This window comes from Chelonoidis abingdonii, chromosome 22, assembly GCF_003597395.2.
Source record: "Chelonoidis abingdonii isolate Lonesome George chromosome 22, CheloAbing_2.0, whole genome shotgun sequence".
NCBI lineage: Eukaryota > Metazoa > Chordata > Testudines > Testudinidae > Chelonoidis > Chelonoidis abingdonii.
Window position 1 is genome coordinate 24,604,407 of NC_133790.1, and position 25,733 is coordinate 24,630,139.

At 51.8% G+C, this 25,733-nt stretch overlaps 1 protein-coding gene across 1 annotated transcript; it reads left to right on the plus strand.

Moving 5' to 3' along the window:
* The first annotated feature begins 439 nt into the window (after positions 1-439).
* Positions 440-19,733, plus strand: VSIG10 (V-set and immunoglobulin domain containing 10). The gene is made up of 9 exons (XM_032799995.2): positions 440-544; positions 4,116-4,400; positions 11,672-11,977; positions 13,376-13,663; positions 14,612-14,905; positions 15,607-15,717; positions 16,381-16,393; positions 17,395-17,558; positions 18,086-19,733. Exons 1-9 carry the CDS (start codon positions 466-468, stop codon positions 18,208-18,210), a joined length of 1,665 nt encoding a protein of 554 aa, XP_032655886.1. The 5' UTR covers positions 440-465; the 3' UTR covers positions 18,211-19,733.
* The last annotated feature ends 6,000 nt before the right edge of the window (positions 19,734-25,733 follow it).

The following is a 25,733-nucleotide window of genomic DNA, read 5'->3' on the forward strand; positions in this document are numbered from 1 at the left end:
ACCTGGGGACTCGCCTGGGGTACCCCAGTGACTGGTTCTGATCGAGACCTGGGGCTCATCCGGGGTCCCCCAGTGACCAGTTCTGACCGGGGGGGCTCGCCCGGGGTCCGCCAGCGACCAGTTCTGACCAGGACCCGGGCAGGCAGTGGCAGAGTTGGGAATGGACGGGAGAGTCCTGGCTCCTGCAGTAATCAGGTAGCACTGGCTGCTTCACCGGCTCCATTGACACCCTGCTCCCCTTTGCCGCCTCCCCACGGCCGGGGACAGACTCGGGGGCTTCGTGCTCCAGCCTCCAGCGCTGCTGCTCCCACCGGGCCGCCCCCACGCTTGGCTAGGACCTCGGGCGGGCGAGAGGCGGGGCGGCTCCGGCGGGGCGGGGCGGGTGGTCCGGCCCCCAGCGGCAGTGCCGGGGCTGGCGGCGGCTTGGGCACTCGCTGCGCGGCGTCTCTGTGTCCGCCCGCCCCGATGCGGGTCCCAGCTGGAGCCGGCCCGCTCCTCCTCGCCGCCTGCCTCTGGCGGCTGCCGCCGGGCCGGGGCGCTGCAGGTACCGGGGCGCACAGGGGGCGGCGGACCCCGGGGCGGGGCGGAGAGGCGCCCGCGGCGCCGGCTCGTGCCCTGCTCGCACCTGAGCAGCGCTGTGTCCGGCGCTGCACCTCGGCCCCCTCCAGCCTGCCGGGGGCTGTGCAGGGCCCGGCCGGGGAAGGGCCCCCTCCTCTGACGCGCTATTCCCGGGGCAGGCTGTGGGCCTGACGCCTGGTTCGTGCTGACCAGCGCGGCCGGGTAGGACCTGCCCCTCCGGGGGAAGCGGGACAGCTGTAAGGTCAAACGGCTTCTGCTCCTTAGCCCTGCCCGGCTGCAGTAACCATCCAGCCACGCTCCTTGGGAGAGCGCTGTGCAGAGCGGGGCAAAGCCTCGGGGTTCTGCTTGTAGAGGTTGGGGAAACTGAGGCACAGAGCCTTCCCGGGGCCGTGGCAGAGCTGGGAACGCCGCATTCCGTCGGACGCGTTCCACTCTCAGGTATCTGGGGCTGCTGTTGTATCCGACTCCGCTCCTGGAACCTGTAGCTAGGTTTGGTTTCACAAGGCCCTGTGAGGTAGGGAAGTATGATTAATCCCATTGTACAGGTGGGAAAGCTGAGGCACAGAGAGATGAAGTGAGCTGCTCAAGTTAGTCTGTGGCAGAGCCAGGAAGAGAATCCAGCTGTCTTGGGTCCTAGTCCGGTGCTTTAACCACAAGACCATGCTTTTCTAGATCTCTGCCCAGCTCTTAATGGACATGTGTCTACAACACCCAAATAGTCACCTCCATAGCTGGCACTAATTGGGCATCTGCCAGTCAGTCTCAGCAGAGAAGATGGTCATGGATACTCCCACACTGGGAAACATTGCAGGGGAGGGATGTGGAGGATGGAGGAAGATGGCATTACCACTGCACATGCAGTAAATACAACGAAAACTTCAGTGCCCAGCATTGCCAAGCTCTCTTGCGTGATCACTGAGTGCACAGGAAAAAGCATGTGAATTTTCTCTTAAAGCTACACAGCTAGTGGAAACTTCCCCACAAGTCTTGGTCGTCTTGACAGGACAATTCCTGTTGCCTCATGGAAAAGCCTTCAAAGCATTTCTGTTATTAAAACTTGATAGTTACCCTTTTTTAAACAACCAAATTGCCTACTTCTGTGTGTCATCAAAATGCAGAAGTATAGTTATCCTAGACCTAACAACAAAGAGTTACAGGACGAAGCGGTGAATGAAGCATTGAACTGGGACGCAGGACACTGGGTTTCTGTGCCCAGCTCTGCTGCAGGACTCTGAGCAAGTCACCTTCCCTGCCAGTGCCTCAGTTTCCCATCTGTGAAGCAGTGAGAGCTGTCCTCTGTAAAGTGGTTTGAGAGAGCTGGATGAGGAGAGCTATATCAGAGCAAGCTACTGTGATTTATTACAAATAATCTGCTAATACAGACAGTGCTTTTCATCATAGAGCTCAACGCGTCACAAAATGGGTAAGTGGTGCTATATCCCCTGTTTGTAATTGAGGCACAGAAAGGTTCAGAGCCAGAATATCACCCGCAGTTCCTATTGCTTTCATTGCTGCTGTTATTGGCTGATCTGCTTGTATTTTGGTAGTGCCTAGAGAGCCTGACCACTAGGCCCTGTACTGACACTTACTGTTAGACAGCCCCTGCCCCAGGGAGCTTCATACTGAAATAGGGTGGGAAGAGAAACAGAGGCACAGAGAGGGCAAGTGAATTGCAGCACTGAGACTAGAGCCCAGGTTTGCAGGGTCTTGTTCAGTGCTCTCTCCACTGGGCAGCAATGATCCAGTGGAATGGGAGAATGCCTGGCCCGTCTCAGAATCAGGCCGTTAGCTACTGGCCTATGGGGAAGGGCTGGGAATGGAACGCAGCTCTTCTGGCTCGGGCTCTGTGCTGAGTCCACAAGCACAGTGATTTATGGCTAACTTGGACCATTTACATAGCCTGCTCCTCCCTGCTGCCCTGAACCTGTTTGCAAAACAAGCTCCAGCCAGTGTCGACGAGTGATTAACTATTTATATATATAGCCTCTGGAGCATGGTGTGCATAGGAAAGAACAAACACAGCACCATTCTTGTCAGTTCACCTTCCTTGTTCTGTCCGCTCCAGCCTGGTAGCAGTTGCGCTGTGAGATATGTTATCAGGGCTTCCGGTAAAGCACAAACAGGAGAGACTTTTACCAAATCATCTGTTCTCCCCCCTCCTACCCCTCGTTATTTTGTAAATAGCAAGGCAGTTTCTGTAGACACCATTTTAGTGGTATGGTCACCACCTGCCTGGTGTTAGACCAGGAGTCCTGGCCTGGGTAAGCCAGATTCCAAGGCCTGTTTTCTGAGCGTTCCTCTAATCCAAGCCTGGCCTGCATTGGGATCCAGCGCTAGGTTTGCTGCTAGAATACAGCGTCTTGATGGGAGTTCTGCTCTCCGGCGTTGGCCCTGGGCCAAGCAAGCCGAGCTCTGGTCAGAGGTTGAGGAGGACTAGGTGGCGTCTATCGTCTTCCAACTGCTGCTGATTCAGGAGCAATATTATTGCACTTTTACTGGAGACTGTCTGACTCCCCCGCCAGTGGATGAGTGTTGCAATTGGAGCTGCTATAAAGGAGGAAAATGGGGAGGATGCAGGGAAATGGTGGCTGTGAATGCTGAGATGGGTTAGTGACTCTGAACCGTACTCAGACCAGATAAATGTAGCCTCCAGTCACCGCTGGCTCTCGATGCACTGGTCCTAGTAGCCCGGATGAGATTTGACTCCTCACAAATCTGTTGCTCGCCGTGCTGCTGGGAGGGAGGGAGCTGCTGGCCCTGTATCTCTCATTTTCAGCCCAAGCTGGGTCCCTGTTTCTGCTCACTCATCAGTACTAGGCATCTTTAGCTGCCAAATGCATCCCAGAATCCTTTGCAATGGTTTGTAGCAATGCTTCAAAGGAGGCACCCTGGCAGCTGTTGCAAAGGATACTACTGGTTACACTGACGCTTTACAGCGCTGTAACTTTCTCGCTCAGAGATGTGAAAAAAACACCCCGCTGAGCGCTGCAAGATACAGCGCTGTAAAGCACCAGTGTAAACAGTGCCACAACGCTGGGAGCGCAGCTCCCAGCACTGCAAGCTAATCCCCATGAGGAGGTGGAGTACGTACAGCGCTGGGACCACACTCACACTTCAAAGTGCTGCTTCGGCAGCGCTCCCGCGACAGTGCTTTGAAGTTTCGAGTGTAGTCAAGCCCTGAGACAGAGACCCAAAGACAGCCTCTTGTGCAACTGAGCAGAAACAGGGATGCAGATTTGGAAGGGGATTTGGGTGGGCAGAAACTCAGCAGCCAGGGAAACATGCTTTAAGATGGACCTGTTAGTGAGTGACCAGGGTGTTCCCAGTATTCTTCCAGCAGCATGCATGCACCTTAGATGGCCTCCTGCTTAGTCAGGGGTTTAGTACCCACTTTGTTTCATGGACAAGGCTTCCGCTTTGGTGCATGGCAAATCTTTTGCTGTGATGGCCAGGGGATTCATCTGCCAGTCACCAAAGGGGGTGGTGAGAACATGGGGGATAAGGCACGTTCTAACTCTCCGCTTCTCTTTGTGCAGGAACAGAAGAGGTGATCATCGGGGAGGCCGGAAAGAGTGTTGTCCTCATGTGCCGAAATGTGTCCGAGCGAGCGGACGAGGTAGACTGGTTTCACGGGGACCCTGGCGCTGTGCCCCCACTCTTCTCCTCCAATGCCACGCTGCCCGAAGACGCCCGCTTGTCCCTGGTGGACAATAGCTCTCTGCACATCTCAGTGCTGCGCCCACAGGATGGGGGCAATTACACCTGCAAAGAAGTGCTGAACGAGACAGTCCGAGAGCACAGAGTCCAGCTCCTAGTAGCCAGTGAGTTTCTCGACACACGGTGTCCTGTAGCTGCAAGGGGCTTGACCTCACGGAGTCCTAGAATTTAAAGCTAGAAGGGACCATTCGTTCACCTAGTCTGACTTCCGGTACATCACATGCCGTCTACACCAGCCAGCACCCACACACTAAACCCAACAACTGAAGTGAGACTGAAGGAAACGGGACCCCCAGGAGATTAGACTATTCCATGCCATGGGCAGAGATCAGGAGGAACTGAGATGTGCCAGTGCCCGAGGCCCCTGCAATTGTAAGGAAATGATTAAATGAGAGATACCCAGATAATCCTGGCAAGTGACCCCCACCCACAGGGTGCAGAGCAAGGCGAAACCCCACCAAGATCACTGCCAATCTGACCTGGGAGTAAATTTCCTCCCCCCTCACCATATAGCAATCTGACCCTGAGCATGTGACCAAGAACCAGGCAGCCAAGCCCCTGAGAGAGGCAGAATGCTTGCTGCCATCTCAGAGCCCTGGCCTGGGCTGCAGATTTGGTCTGCCAAAGCAGGTGTGCAGGAGGCCATATGTGATATGGCAACCTCACCTCCAGGGCACCCCTGTTCGAGGACGGTAAATACTAGCCACAGACAGCCCTGTGCCCTCCAATGGGAATGGCTTTCGGGGTTAAGATAGAACCACCCACCTGAAGGGGAGAGGGTCTTTATCCCACCCCCAGCCCCTGAGCTACTTGCTTTCCCTCTCTCTGAGTCCGAGTTACCCTTTGGGTTATTTAAGCTGAACAGAAACAGGTTATGATGTTGGAGCCATAGGCGGGCTCTCATTGTCTCACTTCTGCTGGCTCGCCCCGGTTCTGTGCCCTAGCGAGTCACAGGTGCTGCTTTGTGTAGATGCACCGTCTCCCTCCGCAGAGATCTGTCCCTTTTGAACAACAGTAAGGAAACCCTGACATGTCTGGGCCGAGGTGGGGATAGCTCTGTCCAGGGGATGATAGAGGATGTGAACGGTCGGGAGACAGGCAAAGCCACTTGCATAATTGAAATGGAGAATGCATTCCTGCTGGCAGCCATCCCACCCTGGGCTGCCATCCTGGTCAACTGCTCCGGCTAAGCCAGATTGGTTGGTGCTTCGATGGCAAAACACAGGCTGTTGCAGGACATGGTGGTGGTCATTCAGCAGATGGCCCTCTTCCCACTGAGTCAGCATTGAACCGGTGTCCCATGGAGGTGTGGGAGATGAAATAAAACCAAGGTCCTAGCTGCCTGTTAAATATCCCATGGCCCTGTTTCCTGGCCAAATTTTAGCTGAGGTAATTGTATTCTGCTGATTGAAATTGAAGCTTCAGCTCTGGACAGAACTCCTTCTTAAATCCCTGTCCTGAACTGTTATGCAGTAGTGCTGGGCATTGTTAAATGGCTACTGGGTTCTTCCCCAGAAGGTTCCTATGTGTGTAGTCTGGGAAGTGTGTTGGAATCCTTTGGAATGAAGGGCACTGTGCAAATATATGCTTAATTTAGGACACCTACAAGGGGGTCTTAGTTTCTCTCCGTTTCCAGAATCTGCTCCCCACTCCTTCCTGTTTCCAACCCCTCTGGAGGCTCTCCTTACACCTCCATCCACGGTTTTGCCCGACACTAACTGGGAATCTAGTGCCGGGATGGCAACATAAGAGCACAAAGCTTAGAAAACCCGCAGCACAGGGAGGCAGGACGTCAGCCCCTTGTACTTCCTTGCTGATGTGCCTCACCTCTCACTCGGCCACAGCCGCCTCTAGAGATTAGAGAGGAGCACGGTCTGCCAATATACCTGTTAGCCGCTCTGCTGAGCCTAAATGGGTGCAGTGGGGACTCTGATCCACTAGGGCCTGGATTGTGACCACCACTTTCACATGCCCCGCTGCACAGCCCGTACTGCTGTAATCTAGTATAGGGCTGCAGTCGAGCTGGAGGAGGAATGTCTAGCTTGCGTAGACACCCATTTGCACTAGTTTTGATGGAGCTAGTGTGCTAAAAATAGCAGCGTGGCCACAGCAGCTTGACTGGTGGGCTGGGCTAGCCGCTGGAGTATGTACCTAGGGGCCCAGGCAGGATTGTACAGCTGGGGTGGTCACTCCGCTCTGTCAATCAAAGCTAGCACGCCTGCATCTACCCAAGTCGACGTCGGAATTTACAGCTCCAACTCAAATGAAGATGTACCCTGGAACGAGGAAGAGTCTGTATCCTGCTGTCTCTTGAGCTATCCAGCCCCCTTGCGTGTTCTGCGTTAGCTTTGCTCCTTTCTTCCTTGTTGGTTACCTGCTGTGCACAGGCTATTGTATCCTTTGTATCCTTTCTCTCAGCCGTACTTCCTGCTTGTGTTCAGGGTGTTCCTCTCACTGAGAGCTGCTGCACCCATTTTGCCCAGAGCAGTGCTCTGAAAGGTCATGCAGAGAGAGATGCCTTTTGCAGTGCAAGGAACTCCGCTGTGGATTTGAAATGAACAGCTGATTTGTAGAGTATTCAAATGCAAGAAATAAACCTTAGGCTGCTGCAGCATGTGGGTTAGTGGTTTGAGCATAAGGCTGGGAAGTGCGCACTCTAGAATTCTAATCCCAACCCTGCCGCTAATTCCCAGTGATCTTGGGCAAGTCATTCAACCTTTCTGTGACTCAGTTTCCCCAATTGTAAAAGTGTGTAACCACCTCATAGGGCTGTTTGTGAGCCTTAGTTATTTACGCTTGGTCGAACACTGCAGACATGGTCTGTATTATCATTGCACTGGGGGGGTTTGTTGGTTGTTTGTTGATGTTTTGGTGTTTTACATGGAATATATAAAATGGGGCCCAATTCACGGACTTCCTGTTAGAAGGCTGGCTAAGGAGTGACGGACAGCTCAGTCTTTTTAGTTAATCCAACAGAAGGTTAAGCGTGACTTGGCCACTGTCTACAAGGACCTACACAGGGACAGATTTCTGATAGCAAACAGTGCTTTAACACAGCAGAAAAAGGTATAATGAGATTCAGTGGTTAGATCAATTCAAACCAGAAACAAGGGGCATATTTTCCACAGCGAGGCTCATTAAGCACTGGAAGAACTTACCGAGGGATGTGGTAGTTTCTCCATCGCTTGCAGTCTTTCAGTCGAGATTGGGTATCTTTCGAAAAGAGACACTCTGCCTCAGGCAGAAAGGGCGCAGGAGTGGTTGGGTGAGTTCTCCGGCCTGTTGTCCAGGACGTCAGACTGGGCCATCAGAATGGTCCCTTCTGCTTTAAAATCTAAATGAAAAGGTCCCAAATATCGGTGAGAACTTAACGATAGCAATCAATAGGAGTTCAGTTGTGGCTTTTAGCCGTTGTCCTGTGTTTGTGGTGGTGCAGAGATGTGTGATTTGAGGGGAAATGCACACCCAATCTCCTGGAATGTTCGTACTTACTTTGGCATCAGCGGTGGCTCAACTCCCTTAATTGTAAGTTAGCAATATGTTTGTGGGGCAAGTGAACTCGCATGCACGGGCTAGTCATTAGTGTTGATCATCACAGGTGAGGACAGTTCTTGAGCTGCTGGTTTGAAATGTCTCTAAATGCCAGTAGTGTTATATTGATGTAAACCAGGAGTTCAGAAGCTAATAGAACACTAGTTCAGGTGGCAGATTCCAAGACCCAGCACCAAAATGCAGTGCTTTTCTGCTGAGTCACCCTAAACTCAGGTACTTGGACCCTGAATAAAGATGTGGAGTGATTTCTGATGACTCTTGCTGGCAGGTCACTCATATTAACTCCAGCAAAGGTTGGACTGGCTCTTTGGATCTGGGACAGAGGAAGTTCTGCAACTAGAAACATCCAATTTTGGCAAGAAAGCTTATACTGAGGCTTCTGCTTAGTCACTGGAGTTACCAATAAAGCCAAATCCCAAGAAAGGATATGTTTGCAGTACAGAGACTGTTCAAAGCAGGGTGGGGAGTTCACCTGCATCCAGCTATTTTGGCCTGAACATTTGTATAAGGTGGGTGAGTCATAGAAAATGAATGTTCTGTTTGTTTATACTAGTATGCGAATGAGCTCTGGCTGAGCCTGTGCAGCCTTCCATTATCAGCCAGAGATGGAGCAGGGAACTGGGCATCAGAGTCTGGTCCTGGCTCTGCCACTAACTCTCTGTGTGATTCTGAGCAAGCTGCTTAACCTCTGTGTCTCAGTTTCCCTATCTATAAAATGGGGATAATCATTCTTCCTGCAGAGGGGCCAGTGCGGCTTAATTACTTCGTGTTTAGAAAGTGGTGTGAGCTCTCTCAAATGGCAAAGTCTACATCAGGGTAAACGTTTTCCCGAGCATACATAGTTGATGCTGTTTATGAGCAAAATAAACCTCACTCTCAAACCTTGTGCACAGCATCTAGCCTAACTCTGCTGCCTATACTTCACGTAGAAGAGAAAGGAAAGGGAGGCTCTAGGTTTGCTACGCTCTGTGTCCTCTCTAACCAGCCCAATGGAAAAGTCCATATTAGGGCTGTCAATTAATCGCAATGAACTTACGCGATTAACTCAAAAAAATTAATCGCAATTTTAAAAATTAATTGCGATTAATCGCAATTTTAATCACACCATTAAACAAGAGAATACCAGTTGAAATGTATTAAATATTTCAAATGTTTTTCTACATTTTCATATATATTGTATTCTGTGTTGCAATTGAAATCAGTGTATATTATTTTTAATTACAAATATTTGCGCTGTAAAAATGATAAACAAAAGAAATAGTATTTTTCAATTCACCTCATACAAGTACTGTAGTGCAATCTCTGTCATGAAAGTGCAACTTACAAATGTAGATTTTTTTTGTTGTTACATAACTGCAGTCAAGAACAAAACGAAGTAAAATTGTAGAACCTACAAGTTCACTCAGTCCTATTTCTTGTTCAGCCAATCACTAAGACAAATAAGTTTGTTTACATTTGCAGGCGATAATGCTGCCCTCTTCTTATTTACAATGTCACCTGAAAGTGAGAACAGGCATTCTCATGGCACTGTTATAGCTGGCATTGCAAGGTATTTAGGTGCCAGATATGCTAAACATTCGTATGCCCCTTCATGCTTCAACCACCATTCCAAGGGACATGCTTCCATGCTGATGATGCTCGTTAAAAAAATGTATTAATTAAATTTGTGATTGAACTCCTTGGAGGAGAATTGTATGTCCCCTGCTCTGTTTTACCTGCATTCTGCCATATATTTCATGTTATGGCAGTCTTGGATAATAACCCAGCACATGTTCTTCGTTTTAAGAACATTTTCACTGCAGATTTGACAAAACTCAGAGAAGGTACTAATGTGAGATTTCTAAAGATAGCTACAGCACTTGACCCAAGGTTTAAGAATCAGAAGTGCCTTCCAAAAATCTGAGAAGGACGAGGTATGGCGCATGCTTTCAGAAGTCTTAAAAGAGAAACTCTCTGATGCAAAAACTATAGAACCCAAACCACCAAAAGAGAAAATCAGCCTTCTGCTGGTGGCATCTGACTCAGGTGATGAAAATGAACGTGCGTTGGTCCGCACTGCTTTGGATTGTTATCGAGTAGAACCCATCATCAGCATGGATGCATGTCCCTTGGAATGGTGGTTGAAGCATGAAGGGGCATACGAATGTTTAGCATATCTGGCACCTAAATACCTTGCAATGCCAGCTACAACAGTGCCATGAGAATGCCTTTTCTCACTTTCAGGTGACATTGTAAATAAGAAGAGGGCAGCATTATCTCCTGCACATGTAAACAAACTTGTTTGTCTGAGCGATTGGCTGAACAAGAAGTAGAACTGAGTGGACTTGCAGGCTCTACAATTTTACTTTGTTTTATTTTTGAATGCAGTTTTTTTTTATATAATTCTACATTTGTAAATTCAACTTTCATGATACAGAGATTGCACTACAGTACTTGTAGTTGCAGGTGAATGGAAAAATGCTACTTTTTGGGTTTTATACAGTGAAAATACTTATAATAAAAAATAAAGTGAGCACTGAACACTTTGCATTCCATGTTGCAGTTGAAATCAATATATCTGAAAATGTAGAAAACACCCACAAATATTTAAATAAATGGTATTCTGTCATTGTTTCAGTGCGATTAATCACAATTAATTTTTTTAATCGCTTGACATCCTAGTCCATACTCCTGCCCAAAGGAAGGAGATGCTCCTTACTAAACCCTGTTGCAGTTTTTGCTGCCAACTGGATTAATGCCCTACAGAGCAGCCCTCAGATCTCCTTTCCCTTGGGCCCGCTCCTGTACAAACTGCAGCGCCGGGCTTTGTTTGACAGCCCCTGTGTCGACAACTGCTTCTAAAGATAGAGTTGAATTACCAGTCAGGTTGCGCAGGCTGGCACGGTAGCACAATGTGCTAACCCTGAAATCCCCAAGACTATTACTAGGGGGAGTTGTTTGATTACTGTCTGAGTGCCAGAAATACACATGAACGGATGTGGAGCTTAAAGAAAACAAAGTACAGACCGGAAATAAGGAGAAAGCACATTCAGCCCCAGTCTTTGCAACAGCTGGGAGCAGCCCCCTGTCCTGTGTTCCACCACCCCCACCCTTGCACCCCTCTGCGAATGTAGCAGTCTGGGGCTTCGGATGGCTCTTGACTTGCTGTACCCTTGTTCAGTTCTTTCACTATTTAAATAATAAACCAACATAATCCCAGTTGCTATCAAACCAACAGCCCTGGAAGGAGTCCAGAAATGACGTTTCCTGGGTCCTCTGGATTGTGGAATTTGCCCCTGCAGCTGAATTGCAGTTTGTACGTTGATCTGGGCTGCAGAACAGAGCTGGCACATGCAGCCTTCTTGCAGCAAGCAGAGTAGGGCTGGCAGGAATGGAGGAGGCCTGGATCTGGGCCCAGGAGTTCATTGCTATGACCCTGATCCCACAAGCTGAAGACCAAGGCTCCCATCCTGCAAGCTGTTCTATGGCCATGTGGAATGCCAAACTTCAGCCTCCTCCTGCCTAAGGGCTGGGCTGGCAGGGTTCTTTCTGGCCAGGTGCACTGGGAAGCACTCAAGCTTTGGCTGCCCACAGCCTGGCAATGGGGGCTCCTGGCCAGTTCCCCATGAGACCTTTAAAAGCCATTGGAGGTAGATCGCACAGCATGCACGGGCATTGTCAAACAGGGGGACCCCTTCAGAGCTTGTGGGGGGACCACAGATAACCAGCATTCCCCAGCTAAATAGTGGGCAAGCTTTGCCCAGATGTAAGGTAGCACTTTATGCTGCTTTGAGGGGACTGTTTTGTTACACCCTCAGTTCTGGTTTCTCCTTGCCCATTTCAGGTGGCCCCAGCAACTTGGCTGTCAGCATCTCCCCCGCCGCAGCACTGCCCAATGGCACAGTGTATGTAGACAAACGCGACACTGTGATGTTCAGCTGCACCAGCAACTCCCATCCAGAGCCCACAATGGGGTGGACTTTCCAGCCGCCCAATTCGACCCCAGAAACATTTACTGAAGTCAATGGCACCTCCACCGTCTACATCCTGCAAAATCTATCCTTGCGCTTCCAGGGGAACTACTCATGCACAGCAAGGAACCCTCTCAGTGGCAGAAGTGAAACATCAACCAAGGAGCTCCTGGTCTACTGTGCGTAAGAGCGTTTGCGGTGTAATGGCTTGGTGAAAGGAATGGGGAGAGGGTTTGCTTTTCCAGTGTTTTCCCTGCCAATAGGTCTGGGTGTTAGCACAGGGGGTGATCAGAGTGGGAATGGTATCCTGGCTTTTGCTTCTTAAAACCTTTTGCTACAAAAAAGTGGGTCTAAATGTCAACCTCTACCCTGAACCCTCCTAGGAACCAGCAGGGGAGGCGGGGTTGGTTGGTTGGTTAGAATCTCTGTATTAAAATCTGCCTCAACCATGCTTGTGAGTCTGATCCAGGATAGGCATATTGTCCGAATCAGGTTTGAATGGGTGATCTTGGTGATGTAGGCCACAGGTCTCACCCTGAGCTGGAGCTGGGTCTAACATCATTGGCCTGGTGCAGCTTTGCACACAACTGGAAATGGACATGCTGATCATTTCTGCGGCACCAAATTTCATCCTATGTCATCAAACTGAACGCATTTAGCAAGAGTCTTGTCATTTTCCACGCTCGTTGGGTGAAATGTGAGAGATTTCACTGGTGAAGATTGATTATGATATTTACAATTTGCCGTGTTGGTCCCAGGATATCAGAGAGATGTGGTGGGTGAGGTAATATCTTCAACTGGACCAACTTCTGTTGGGGAGAGAGAGAAGCTTTGGAGTGACACAGAGCTCTTCCTCAGCTGCGGGAAAGGTAATTTCCAGAGCTGGAGCAGAGCTCTGTGTAGCTCAGAAGCTTGTCTCTTTCATCAACAGAAGTTGGATCAATAAACCATATAACCTCGCCCACCTTGTTTCTATGCTATTTACTGACAAGTAATATTTGTACAGTGCTCTGAAGCTGTTGGGTCCTATTCTCACCTGATGTAAACTGATGTAGCCCCTGTGCAGTCAGTGGAGCTATGCGAATATATGACACCTGAGATCTGGCCCGCGAGGGACTGAGTATGCACCACAATGTATCAGGAAGGACAAAGATGTGATTGCTAAGACATACTGCTGTATTAACATTAGCTAACGCAAAAGCTAAAACCAAAACTGTCCGGCACAGCATAAGGATGGTTCACTGCCTAGAGTTTAGGGGGACAGGCTTTCTTGCTCCCCGTAAGGGTTGGGTTGAGATTGCCCCACTGTCTTTTCTGCTGGGGACCTCATCCCAGGTCTCCAGTGGTTGCTGTGTGCTGCTATGAAAAGAGCACACGTGCCCCCCAAAGACTGGTGTGAACTTGCAGGGAAGGAATTGAGGCAAGTGGGAGGAGAGAACAACCGTAAGATTTTTAAAAGGAGCTAAGGGAAAAATAATACCTCCCAGGCTAAAGTGCTGACACTGTCACGGTTTCACAGCATGGTGTACCTCAGCAGAGATGAAGGCGTCTTTAACCTTGTGCTGTTTTGCTGTTAGATCCCCCACCGTCAGTCCCAAGGTGTTGGGCTCAAACTGCCCAAGTGGGGTTGATGCTGCAGTTGTTTTGTAACTGGCCCGGGGGATACCCGCACCCCGTCCTCCAGTGGACAGAAGAGGAGCGAGACCTGGAGAATTCAAGCTGGGTTGTTAATGCAACGGGCACTGGGGACACCCACGTGGAAACGCTGAGCAGCTCTCGCCTCCTCCACGGGAAGGAGTTCAAGTGTGTCGGAATCCACATCCTAAAGCAGGGGAAAGTGGAGCCGACCTGCACTGTGCAGATAAGTGCGTCAGCCTGTCCCTCCCTGGTTAGCCATTAACGAACCTGTGCACGTCGAGAGCCAGGCTAGCAGCTTGGCTCCAGTGAGAGCCCTGGACACGGGTCTGAGGGCAGGGAGTCATCCAGGGAGTCTAATTCTCCCCTGCCCTGTGCCTCCCATCATGACTTCCAGCTGTGCAAAGTAGGGGGAACACTAGTGAATCCGGATGGGCGCATTTGACATGACAGTAAATGGCTATGCAGGGCCCAGGGCAGCGGGGATCAGAGCCTGTAGCCCAGAGCCTCTGCCTGGGCACAACTTGGTGGACATAAATAGTTCCATGGAGTCCATGAGATGACTCACGTGCAAACGGCGACTCAGGCACGTACAGGTTTGCAGAAGCGGGGCTGAGAATTTAAAAAGTCCATAGAGATGTTGGGAACCTTGATTTTTTTGGTTGCCCAACTTGAGATCCCGTAAAGGGACTGGATTTTCAGTGTGTGCGCGCTAGGACAGGGAAACCGAGGCACAGAGTGGTGTAGTGCTTTGGACAAGGTCACCCAGCAGGCCAGTGGCAGAGGCGGGAATAGAACCCAGAGCTCCTGAGGCCCAGTGCAGGGCTCTATCCGTTAGGCCACGCTGCCTCACAAAGTAAGGGATCCAGCCCCTTTCAGCAAAGCACATACTTAACTTCGAAGGTGAGCAAGTGCTTACGTGCTTGGAACCAGGGCCTATGACACTTGCTCAAGGTGAAAAAAGGCAGAGCTGGGAATTGAATGCCCATCTCCCAAGACCCAGGCCCGGGCCTCCTCCAATTATCTGGGTGGGCAGTGCCTGCCTGGCAGTGTGGATCCAGGGTTCTTGTACGTACACCCTACACGAGGTCATTTGCAAGTTGCTCTAGGAACATAAGATCTTTTTCCTATAGGATTTTCAACCTTCTTCTTGACTCCCTCCCTCCCTCCTTGTTTAGAGGCCCCTTCGCTGGCGACGGAGCCGCTGAAGACCTGCTTTGTGGGTGGCACCGTGTCCCTCACGTGCCAGGTGATGGAGAGCAATCCCCCTGCGAGAATCAGCTGGCTTCGGAATGTCTCCCAGCCAGAGGTGGAGATCCGGCCTGGTGGGAGGTACCTGGTCACCCAAGAGGGCAGCGTCTCCAATCTCACCATTCAGAACTGCTCCCATGACGCTGACGAAGGCTACTACATCTGCAAAGCTGAGAACCCCGCGGGGCTGAAGGAAGCCTACGTGTCACTCACCGTGAAGAGTAAGTTAGCAGTGCTGTAGCTGAGGGGAGCGGAAGCAGGGTGCGAGGAGAGGGAGCATGACATGAACAGGACCAGTAAGTGAGTCTCTGATGTACTGCCCTGGATTCGTTCCCTCTAGGGCTCCCCGTGAGACATAATACCCCAGGGAGAGGTGATCTTATGCCTCATTCGTGTGCGTTCATAGTTGTCTCCCACGTTCCTCTGTCCATCGGAGCATTCCCAGCTGTGGGGGGGCGGAAGGGGGAGCAGCGGACGCTGGCTCGCAGAGCCGCGATCTTAGTCTGGTGAATGGGTCCAGTTGCCGGAGGTGGCAGGATCAGTGTGAAAAATGACACAATTCTTCCACACTTGATTCTAAAACGGGCCTGATGTATGCAAGAAGCTGTTTACGGGTCAGCTGAGTGACTGGTGCGGTCCCTTTGTGAAGTCGACAGTGTGTGTTACTGTATAGCTGTCCTGAGCGCACGTGCTGAAATCTGCAGTCGGTCAGAGCCTAGCCGGGGCAGTTCATGTGGCACACTGTAGTGGTTTTCATCTGCATGAGGTGTGTGTGCACGATGGCAAGCGGGCGCCCGATGCACCCATCCCGCCGAAGGAGCAGGCCAGTTACAAGGTAACCATTGGCATCAGGGCAGCGCTGTGACCGGCTAGTGACAGTCCCATAGGCTGAGCTGCTGCGTCTCTCCTCTCCTCTACACAGAGCCGGTGAATATAGTCGGGGTGGTGGGAGCAGTTGTGGTCCTGCTGCTGCTAGGAGTTCTGGTCATCTCCGGAATAATTTTGTACTACAACCCCCTCCTGTGCCTGAAAGGTAAGAGGAGCTGCCACCCCCCGGCTCCCCGCATCCCCTCTGCCCTTCCCAGCCACAAGGCACACGGATGGGAGCTCTGCTTCTCCAGACCTGACCTGGCGCAGTCCTTTAGTTTTATCCCCAGCCTGTAACCCTGGGGCCCTCCTCCGCCCCACTAACCTGTGTCCACCACTGATGTGCACACCTTACCTCCGGCTCCTTCCCCTAGCCCCTATAGGAATGGTGTCTGCTTTGGGAGCAGGAACAGAGGTACCCAGAGAGCGGGGCACTTGCATAGCCGACCAAGAGTGGATGGCATGGCTGTCTCTCTGCGAGACCTTCTGCAATACTGGAGATTTTGTGTCCTGTGTGAAACCACCCTTCCCTTCCCCTGCAAAGTTGTATCTGATGCTGTGTCTCATCAGTCTCTGAGCTGACCACAGCTGCCTTCTGCTGCTTCAGTGGGACAGCACCATCTCCCCGAGGCTTTCTGGCACTTTCCTGGGCTGTGTGTCTGCATGGCGATTTCCTGGGACAGTCCCAGTTCAGTATAATAGACAGTATTGCCAAAGGCAGCAAATGATCTTACTGGGAAACTGACTTTGCTTTGTCTAAGGAATCACATTTATGAAGGTCTCTTAAATCCTTTTTTCCTTTCTCCCTTCTTCCCCCCCTCCCCCACAGGCAACATATTCAGGTGAGTGTTTCCTTTCCCCGATCTCTGTGCAAACCTAGGTATAGCTGCTGTCCGGTAGACTTGCTGCGGTTGTAGCTAGGCTATACGCTACCCAAGGTAGGAGCTGTATCTACTGAAATGACAGGCTAAGGCGAGTATCACGTCCTGCACAGAACCAAGGACCAAAGCCAGAGGCCCCAGTCACGTGAGCTACTTGAGACTCTCTGTTAGCTATTGCTAGTAGCCAGGCTTCTGTCCCCTGTGGCATAGCCGCTAGAAGTGGGGAGATCACACATGTTGCACTGACCCGGGGGAATATGCCACCTCTAGGGAAGGAAACACCAATGTAAATTCCTCTCCTTGGCTGTTCTTGTTATGCAATGTCTTTGAGATTGCTGGAGAGAGCCTGGCTTTTGAGTCACATCCCCTGTCCCCTGAAGACAAGGTAGTTCTGCCTTGATTCTTTAAAGTGTAGGGAGTAAATAAAAGCAGCAACATGCTGCCTCTCTGGTTTACAAATAGCTTCTCCAAACCCCAGTGACAGCAAAACAAGAACCTTCCTGGGGTCATGGTGTTCTTCACTCCCGCTCCCTTTTCTAGTGCTTATTGTCCCTGTACCCCCGCCCCGGGTTCTGTCCCTGGCTCCACTCTTGTGTGGCTTTGGGCGATTTCCTTCCCCACCGCCGTGCCTCAGTTTCCCCACCTGTGCAATTGGGAAAGTACTCACCTCACAGAGTGATTATGGGGATTTATCCATGAATGTTTGTAAATTGCTCTGAGGACTTTGGATGAAAAAAGCTGCCGAGCTGCAAAGCCCTATCAGCACTATTGCTGCCAGTGGGCTTTGGGGGCGTGAGTACAGGACTTGACATAGCAGCTGTAACTAGCAGCTCCCTGTTAGAGACAAAGGTACAATTCCGTAGCCCCCTGGGGGAATGGAGGAAGGCTGGGGGCTGGAAAAAAGAGGGAAGGGGCAGCCCTGTTGCCTTCTCAGTCACTTTCATTTGCCCTCCTGCTCACAGGAATCAAGACTCAAATGATGTCTTGGTGCTGGTGGATTCAGATGGAGAAGGGGAGGAGGAGAGGGAGGAAGAAGAGGCGACTGGCAACTCCAATGTACATCGAGTGACGGCCCTGGTGAACGGGAACAGCACTCAGGCTGGCTGTGGCTACCATTTTACTGAGAGTAAGCACCTGGCTTTGGAGATGCATCACTGCACAGGGAAATAGGCTGCCCCTATCAAGCTGCTTGGTAAAATTTATGTGGGTGAGAGAGGCCACCATTTTCCCTGTGTCCTCGCTCAGTGGGCGGTGTCTCAGCAGCACCAGCTGCAGGACGGGAGGAGCAGAGATGGACTCCACCTCTTCTCTCCATCCGCACCTACTGCATGCAGTCACCCAGCTGGAGTTAGGTGATGAGGATCATTTGTATTGTGTGTGTCTAGCGGCCTTGGTCAGGCGCAGGGCCCTGTTGTTGAGGGCACAGCACACACCTAGCGAGAGAGAGCCCCTGCTCTGAGAAGCTGCTCACAGTCTGAATGGGCAAACAGAGGAAGGACAGGAGAAAGGCACGCTAGACAAATGCACACTAATAACATGGCTACGACAGCTTAGCACCCAGGGGCGGGGAAAGCCCTGGGTGCTTGGCTTGGCCGGGCCATGGCTCTGGTAGTAACTGTGTGCCAGGGTCTCCTGCCTTGTGATTTCTTCTAGGTGACAGCAGTGAGATGCACAGTGAGCTCTCAACAGAGGAAGTGGAGAGAGAAGAGAGGCCAACTACGCAGAGGCAAATTCTCCCTTTTCTTGCTGACATGGATGGAACTGTGGGTGGAAGTTAAACTTCAAATGCATCATTGATACGTGGCTGCACCTAGGCTGTTCAAATTCCTGCAGTGAGATCTGTCTGATCTGGTTGTTAGTTTCTTTCTTCCCTCGCCACAGCCCTGTTTTTCATTCTTTCATTTTGTTCATTCTTTCATCTCACACAGTTATTTTCTTCTCTTTGTTTTTGGCTATTTCTTCCCTTCTCTCAAGTTTTCTTTTTGTCTCAGGTTTTCTTGTTAATAAGAGGAATTTCAGAGGCAGACAGAGTTCAGGAGGCATGTGTCTCTGCTTCAGAAGATCTTGTCCCGTGGGTATCCTCTTTATCGCTAAGCCTGCCGCCGACTGTGTCCAGGACCCACGGGGAGTTAACAGGAGGGCAGTTCTGGATCACGAAAAAGGCTAAAGGCAATCCCAGCAATATACTTGTCCATATAGGATGCAGCAAAAACTGGGGGGAAGGGTTGCAGGAGTTTGCTTCATAACTGCTAGAATGTGCATGGGTCTGTTTTTATGAAAACGTTCCGATGCTGGAAGGGAAGGTCAGGATGTACTGTGCGCTGCATGGCTTTCGCAGGGCCAGCTGGCCTGTTCTGCACTGAGGAAGTGAGAAGATCTCCTTGGAGCTTTGCATGTGATTTTGACCCAGAGACCCGACTCTGCTCTAAAAGCATTATCCAAGCTACGGGGTGCTCCTACTGCCAGCTCTGCCTAGTGGGGAGGAAGAAGGATGTCCTTGTGGTTAAGATGCAGGATCTGGGTTCTGCTTCTTCTGCACAGACTTCCTGCAGGGCAAGTCTCTCAGGCCTGAGTTTTCAAAAGTGGCCACTGATTTTGTTGCCTCCATTTTGGGCTTTCCAACTTTAGATGATTGTCAGGAGAGGTAGAATCCTAACTTGCCTACGTGCCATTTGCCTTCTACTTCAGCAGTGCGACTGCCCGGAGGGGAGCAACATGCTCGGAATGGTCTATGCCAGGGGTGGCGAAAATTACCAATCCTCTGAGCAGCATACAATAATCTTCAGACATTTGAGAGCCTGGCGCACCTGCTTGGGGCTTCTGCCCACTGGGTAGAAGCCCACAGCCTCACCACCCTGCTACAGGGCAAAAGCCCTGAGCTCCTCCATCCCCCCACAGTCTGGTAGGTGGAGAACAGGAGGACGTGAGGGACTCTGAGAGTTGCACTTGAACTGTAAAAGAGCCGCATGTGGCTTGCGAGCAGCAGTTTGGCCACCCCAGTCTCAGTCACACAGGAACGTAACCCACAAGAACGCTCAAAGAGCGGTATGAGCTGACCCGGCCCAGGATGGAAGGGCACTGTGGGGCGGATTGCTTGCTCATCGGGCTGGAGCCCTGCCTCAGCAAACCCTTACCCCATAAATGCAGCTAGTATTTATTCCCTATCTGATAGCCAGTTGTGTGCTGCCCTTGCCGCAGCTTCAAAGAGCAGCTCTCTCTTGATTTTCCTCTAAAACAGAATGTTCCTAGCGGTATGTGGATGTGATTTTTGTTTATGGAATAAAATTATTTTTCTGACAAATCTGTCTGCTCTGCATTTCTGCCTGGAAGGGAGGGGCAGCCATCCCTTTTCTGAGACATAAACATATTCAATAACTCCAATTTGTCTATGGCATTTGCTCTGCTGGGGCCTTAGCTGGAGGTGCCTATCGCAGTGCGTGATGTCTAAGCCGGAACCTGCACAGCCAGCCCTTAGCAAAGCAGGAAATGGTAATGTTTGCCAAGCTTATTAGTGTTCCTATAAACCTGTCTGCACCAGCTTAGTTAAACACATGCAGAACTCCTCTGCGGCAGTCGGGTTAGGAAGAGCACATATCGCTCCAGCTGAAGTTAATTCCTTAATGGACATAAACCATGTCTACATGGCTCTGTCCAAGGGGCCATCCTGGAGGCTGCACTGGTTTGGCGAAATGGCCACAAGCTGATGTACAGACAAGGCCAAACACCCTATAAGCAGGAAGGCCAGTAGGATATTCCCTGCCCCCCTCAGTTGTTTGACATTAATGGAAGCCTTCGGGGGCTAGGCACAGCTTCTGCTAAAGCCCCATATAAGTAGTGACCCTAGATACATTTTGCTGCCCATAAGACATGGCTAGAGGGGCTACCAGATATCCCTCCTGCTCTGGGACACACTTGAGTGCTCTGCCAGCTTGGGGAGTGAGAGGAATCTTTCTCTCCATTGGGGTGGAGGTTGCTGTGGCCATAACGCTTCTCGACCCTACAGGGCTGCAGAGTGAAAGAACCTTTCCCCAGAGAATCTGCTGCCCTGATGTTTGGCTTTTGTTAGAGTCTGATTTTCCTGCCTGTGTGCTCTTGCCAGCCGGCTAGTTCCAACCTCAGGCTCTTCCCCTGCACAGTCATCTCAAGCCCTGTAACATTAATACCAAGGCTTCTACTTTGCAAAAACTCCTGCTTGCTGGGGTGAAATGGATGCACTGGAAGCCCAGCAGATTGTTAGCAGGAGACCAAGACTTGAACACCATTTCTGCTTTGAATGCAGCACTGACTGCTAGTGGGTGGGACCCATTCACAACCCATGGCTCTTTACCTGCTACACCTTTACCCAGTTTCCAGGGGGTTGGAGATCACTTGGTTCCTACCTTACAATACACTCTGCTGTTTACCTGTGGCTTCAGCTGGATTTTCCCTTCAGCAGCTACACACACAAAGCTGCAAAGTGTAGTTTTTGGTGGGTGGGGAAGTGCATTCAATGGGTGCTTCTCTTTGCAGAGTTTTAAAATCTCTCTTGGCAATCTAAGGGCTGGGGTACACAGTTCTGTACTGGTATAACTATGTTGGGGAGGGATGTGATTCTCCCCTCCCCCTTTAGTAGACCAGTGTAACCCCAGTGTGGAAGCAAGTGTAAAGGTGCCTTATGCCAGGGATTCTCAACCCTTTTCTTTCTGAGGCCCCAACATGCTATAAAAATGCCATGGCCCCCCTGTGCCACAACTGGTTTTCTGCATATGAAAGCCAGGTCTAGCATTAGGGGGTAGCAAGCAGAGCAATTGCTTGGGGCCCCTGCAAAGCTACATTGCTCAGGCCTCAGCTGGCGGGGCTGAGGGACCCGGACTTCACCCCACGTGGTGGGCCTTCAGCTTTTTGCCCTGGGCCCGCTGAAGGGTGACTAGATGTCCCGATTTTATAGGGATACTCCTGAATTTTGGGTCTTTTTCTTATATAAACTCCTATTACCCCCCCCATCCCCGTCCCAATTTTTCACAATTGCTGTCTGGGCACCCTACCCCGCTGAAACTTGCTCATGGTGTCCCGGTCCCGAGGCCGGGCTCAGACCCGCTGCCCTGTGCCGATACAGGACCAGCCGCACCTCGATGGGTCAGGCTCGCTGGCTTGTGCATCAGTCCTGGCAGCCGAGCCTGCGTCCCCACTAGGTCTGGGCACCGCTGTGTCGGCCGGGGCTCACCCCCGCGTCCCGCCGCCAGGGGGAGCAGCCAGCAAATGTGAAAAATCCGAACGGGGGGCGGGGGGGGGGAATAGGAGCCTATGTAAGAAAAAGACCCAAAATCCAGACTGTCCCTACAAAACCGGGACATGTGGTCACACGGGCTGTGTCCGCCAGGGCTCCGGCTGCTCGGGGACCCCCACGCAGGCTGCGCGCCTGGCCACGGGGCCCCGGCCCGGCTCCGGGCTCTGCGCGGGGGCGGGTCCGTCACGGGCCCGCCCCTGCCGCTAGGTGGACGGCGCCCGGGAGCGCCCCCGCCCCCGCCCCCGCCGCCAGTGACGGGAACGGCCTGTGCGCCCGCCCCGGCGCCTCCCGGCTCCCGGCTCCCCCCGCGGGCGCCGAGCGGCCCCCGGCCCCGCCGCGCTCAATGGGCCCGGCCCCCGCATGACAGCCCCGGGCTCCCGTCGACGGCTTCCACCGCCCCGCCAAACACATGGAGGCGCCGCCCGCAAGGCACCGCGGCGCAGGAGGCGGAAGGGAGGGGGGGGGCTGCCGCACCCCCCGGCTGGAAGTGGGTGCCCGTAATGTGCAGGGTTTGCAGTTGGGGCAGTACGCTCAGCCCCCCACCCCCCCCCGTGCACATTGTCCAGCGGCACTGGGGGGGGGTGTTAGATGGGCAACGAGGGAGGGGGCACAGTGTGGTGGGGAGGGGGGGTGCTGTGTGGGGAGGGGCAGGATGGAGGGAGTGTAGATGGGGGCAGAGGGAGGGGGCACAGGTTGTGTGTGTGGAAGGGGGTGCTGTGTGGGGCAGGGCAGGTTGGAGGGGGTGGCAAGATGGGCAGAGGGAGGGGGCACAGGTGTGATGTGTGGATGGGGGGGCTGTGTGGGGCAGGGGCAAGGGTGGAGGGGGTTGTAGATGGGCAAGAGGGAGGGGGCACAGGATGTGTGGGGAATGGGGGTGCTGTGGGGGGCAAGGAGGGGTTGGGAGGGGGTGTAGAGGGCAGAGGAGGGGGCACAAGGTGTGTGTGGATGAGAGGTGCTTGTAGGGCAAAGGGGAGGTTGGATGGGGGCAGATGGGGCAGAGACAAGGCACAGATGGGTTTCCGTGTGGGGCATGTTTGGAAGGGGGGAGAGGGGCAAAGATGGGGGACTAATGGGATGGAGTGCTGTGTTGGGAAGGGGGCAGATGGAGCCAAGGAGAGCAGCAGATGGGGTGTGGAGGGGGTTGCTGTGGGAGGCAGGGAGTGTGGAAGGGACAGATAGGCAGGGGAGGAGGCACAGATGGGAGGATGGAATGGGGGTGCGAGGGGAGGTTGGAGGAGGTGCAGATGGGGAAGAGAGGGGGCATGGATGGGGGTGCTGTCTGGAGTAGGGGGGTGGGGCACTGGCAAGGGGCGTGTTTGGAGGAGAAAAGGGAGGGGGCACACAGGGTGTTGGGGGCAGGGAGAGTGATTGTAGGTGGCGGGGAAGTAAAGTGGAGAGCAGGAGGCAGCTTGGGACAGGAGGTAGGTGGCCTAGGGGTCCTGTGGGAAGTGGAGTCTAGGAGCTCTGACCTGGCCTCTCAAACAGCCTGCCTGCTATGCCCAGGAGCCCTGATTGATTTGGGGGTAGCTAAAGTATTCTCCTTCCTGCCAAGCGCAATCCTACCCCAGCTCCTAGCAGTGCAGCGAGGCCCCCTTGGCAGCTCTCCCTGTGTCCAGCTGGCACTCTGCTTCCCCCAGTGTCCTGGGGCAGCCACACTGTGCCTCCTCCCTACAGTCCTGAGAAGCTGCGTCAACCTGTCCTGGGGGACAGCGGGGGTGGGGGCTGTTTCACCTCACTGTGGCTCTTTCTGGGGGGGCTTCACCTGCCCTTGTTTCATTAACATGGAGGCAGATTTTCGAGGGATGGTCTCATGTCAATTTCAGAAGATCTGTCTAAGGTACGTAACCCGGCTGAGTCCTTCTGCCAAGCTTAGTGACTCTACAGCCACTTGGTCCTGGGGTTTCTTGCCCCTGTTGCTGTGTAAAAGACCCAAACCAACCAGCTAACTGGGCTTGCGTGGGCGGGGGTGGGGGTGGGGGAAAGTGAAAGGGACTGAAGGTCGAGAGCTGATTAAGGCACGCTGGAGAAGTATCTTTCGCTTCCAGGTGCGGTGGCCTTGGGTGTTACCTGGAACAACAGCAGTAAAGCCTTTCCAGAGGAAAGGGTGGCTTTTATTTTTTTTTGGATGAGGTTACTCTCAGGTCACTTAACTGTGTAGTTAGCTGGGTACACAGGTATTGATGTATGCTGGCTGCTCAGCACGGCTCTGTTTGCTGGGGGGCGGGGAGGAGAGAAGGTATTTCAGGAAACTATGGCTGGGAACACCTTGGATCTACACAGAGCAGGTGTCCCAGGCATTTTATGAGGGCTGGATTTAACGACTGGCTGCACGCTTAGGAATAGGTCTTCAGCAGTGTCCCGCTGAGCCTGTGTACTCTACATTGGTTTTTTTCTGCTCAGAGAAGCAACGGCTGTTGCAATTCCACTGCTTCATGTGATGGTCTTATTTCCATTCCACAGTCAGGGGAATTACTCCAAAGCCCCTGCCCTTGCACCAGTGCTATGTGCTGTGGGGCAGGAGTCCCAGAATGCACTGGTATGGGGTGATTTTCAGGAATGCTGATTACCCATATATCTCCCGTTGACACCACACTGCAGAAAACCAGGCCTACTGTGTGTAAATGGTTCTGTTCAAAACGATGTTGCCTTGAGGATGTGCATGATGGTTGCAGAGATAATCACTGCAACAAACCATTCAGTACACAAGTGGCTGTGCCTGCAACAAGCTCCTGCTTTTGAGCAGACATGTCTTCACTAGGAAACCAAACCCACGCTGACAATGGTTGTTAGTCATGGAAGGTATTGAAAATGGTTTAAAGGCTAACATAGACCAGAAAAAAAAAAAACAAACCATTTCACAAAGAAGCTGAGGCTGGACGAAAAGCATTTTCCGTAATAGGTGAATTTCCTAGCGTAGATCGCCCTCAGGAGACCCCTCCATTCATTCTGCTGATGTGGGAAGGCCTCTCAGGGATAGCTGTTGCTGGGGTTGCAATGGGGAGGGGGAGAAAAGAGAATAGATAATCTTTATGCTTATTAATAGGTAGCCCAGTTCTTACATCATATGTTACAGGAGGCATTTCTCTTCACTTTTGGAGGGGTGAAATGTAACTTCATGTTTAGTGTCAGACACTGGTATTTTATCAATATACAGTTTGCATTTAAAACCTACCAATCTCCTGCTACAAATCAGTGACTATACTGTATCCATTTGTTAGTATTAGATTTTTTGTGTGCGCGTGTGTGTGACTGGCGTGTTATGGAAAAGCCATATTAAGGTGCACAACTTTTCTGTCGCTGTTGCAATTGTTTATTAACCTGTACGTTTTTTCTGAATGTCTCTTTCGCACCCATTCTCCGAAATCTAATACTGGGGAAGATTGCAAATGATCATGATAGCTTGTGGGTCTCAACCAAGATGTTGCCTGTTCTACATACTGATTATATCCCTGGGTTCCTTTGGTAAGAGTAGGGGCTTGCACTGCTGTGTCAGCCTGGAGTTTCCTCTTCCTGGTTGTGCAATGTGGCGTGCATCTGTTGCCACCCTAGAAGTGGCTGCATTTCAGTGGTGGTCTGGGTCTGAAGTTTCTAAAAAGCTCTGGGATCCACTGGGATGAGAGGTGCTATTTACGTGCAAACTATTATCACACTGACAATCAAAACCTAATTGGAAAATAACGTACTACATTAGTTTTGGTGCAGTGTCAGTGTGATTATTGTACAGTGCACTCCTGTAGCATCTTCCATCCAAGGTTCTCAAACTGCATTGTAAGGTTTGATGAATTGTCACTTCTCCCAGATTCCCAAATTAACTGGTGATATCCCCATTTTGCAGTTGGGGGAAACTGAGGCACAGAGGCGATGTGATTTGCTCAAGGTCATTGTGAATCTGTGAATGTGGGACTAGAAACTTGGTGGTATCTGAGGCACTGACATCCAGTCTCACTGTGTGCAGTAGTGTGGGCCAGTAGCTGTTCCTGTTTGGGATAAAGATGAGAATGGAGCTGCTGTTAATATCCGACAATACCCTTGCTC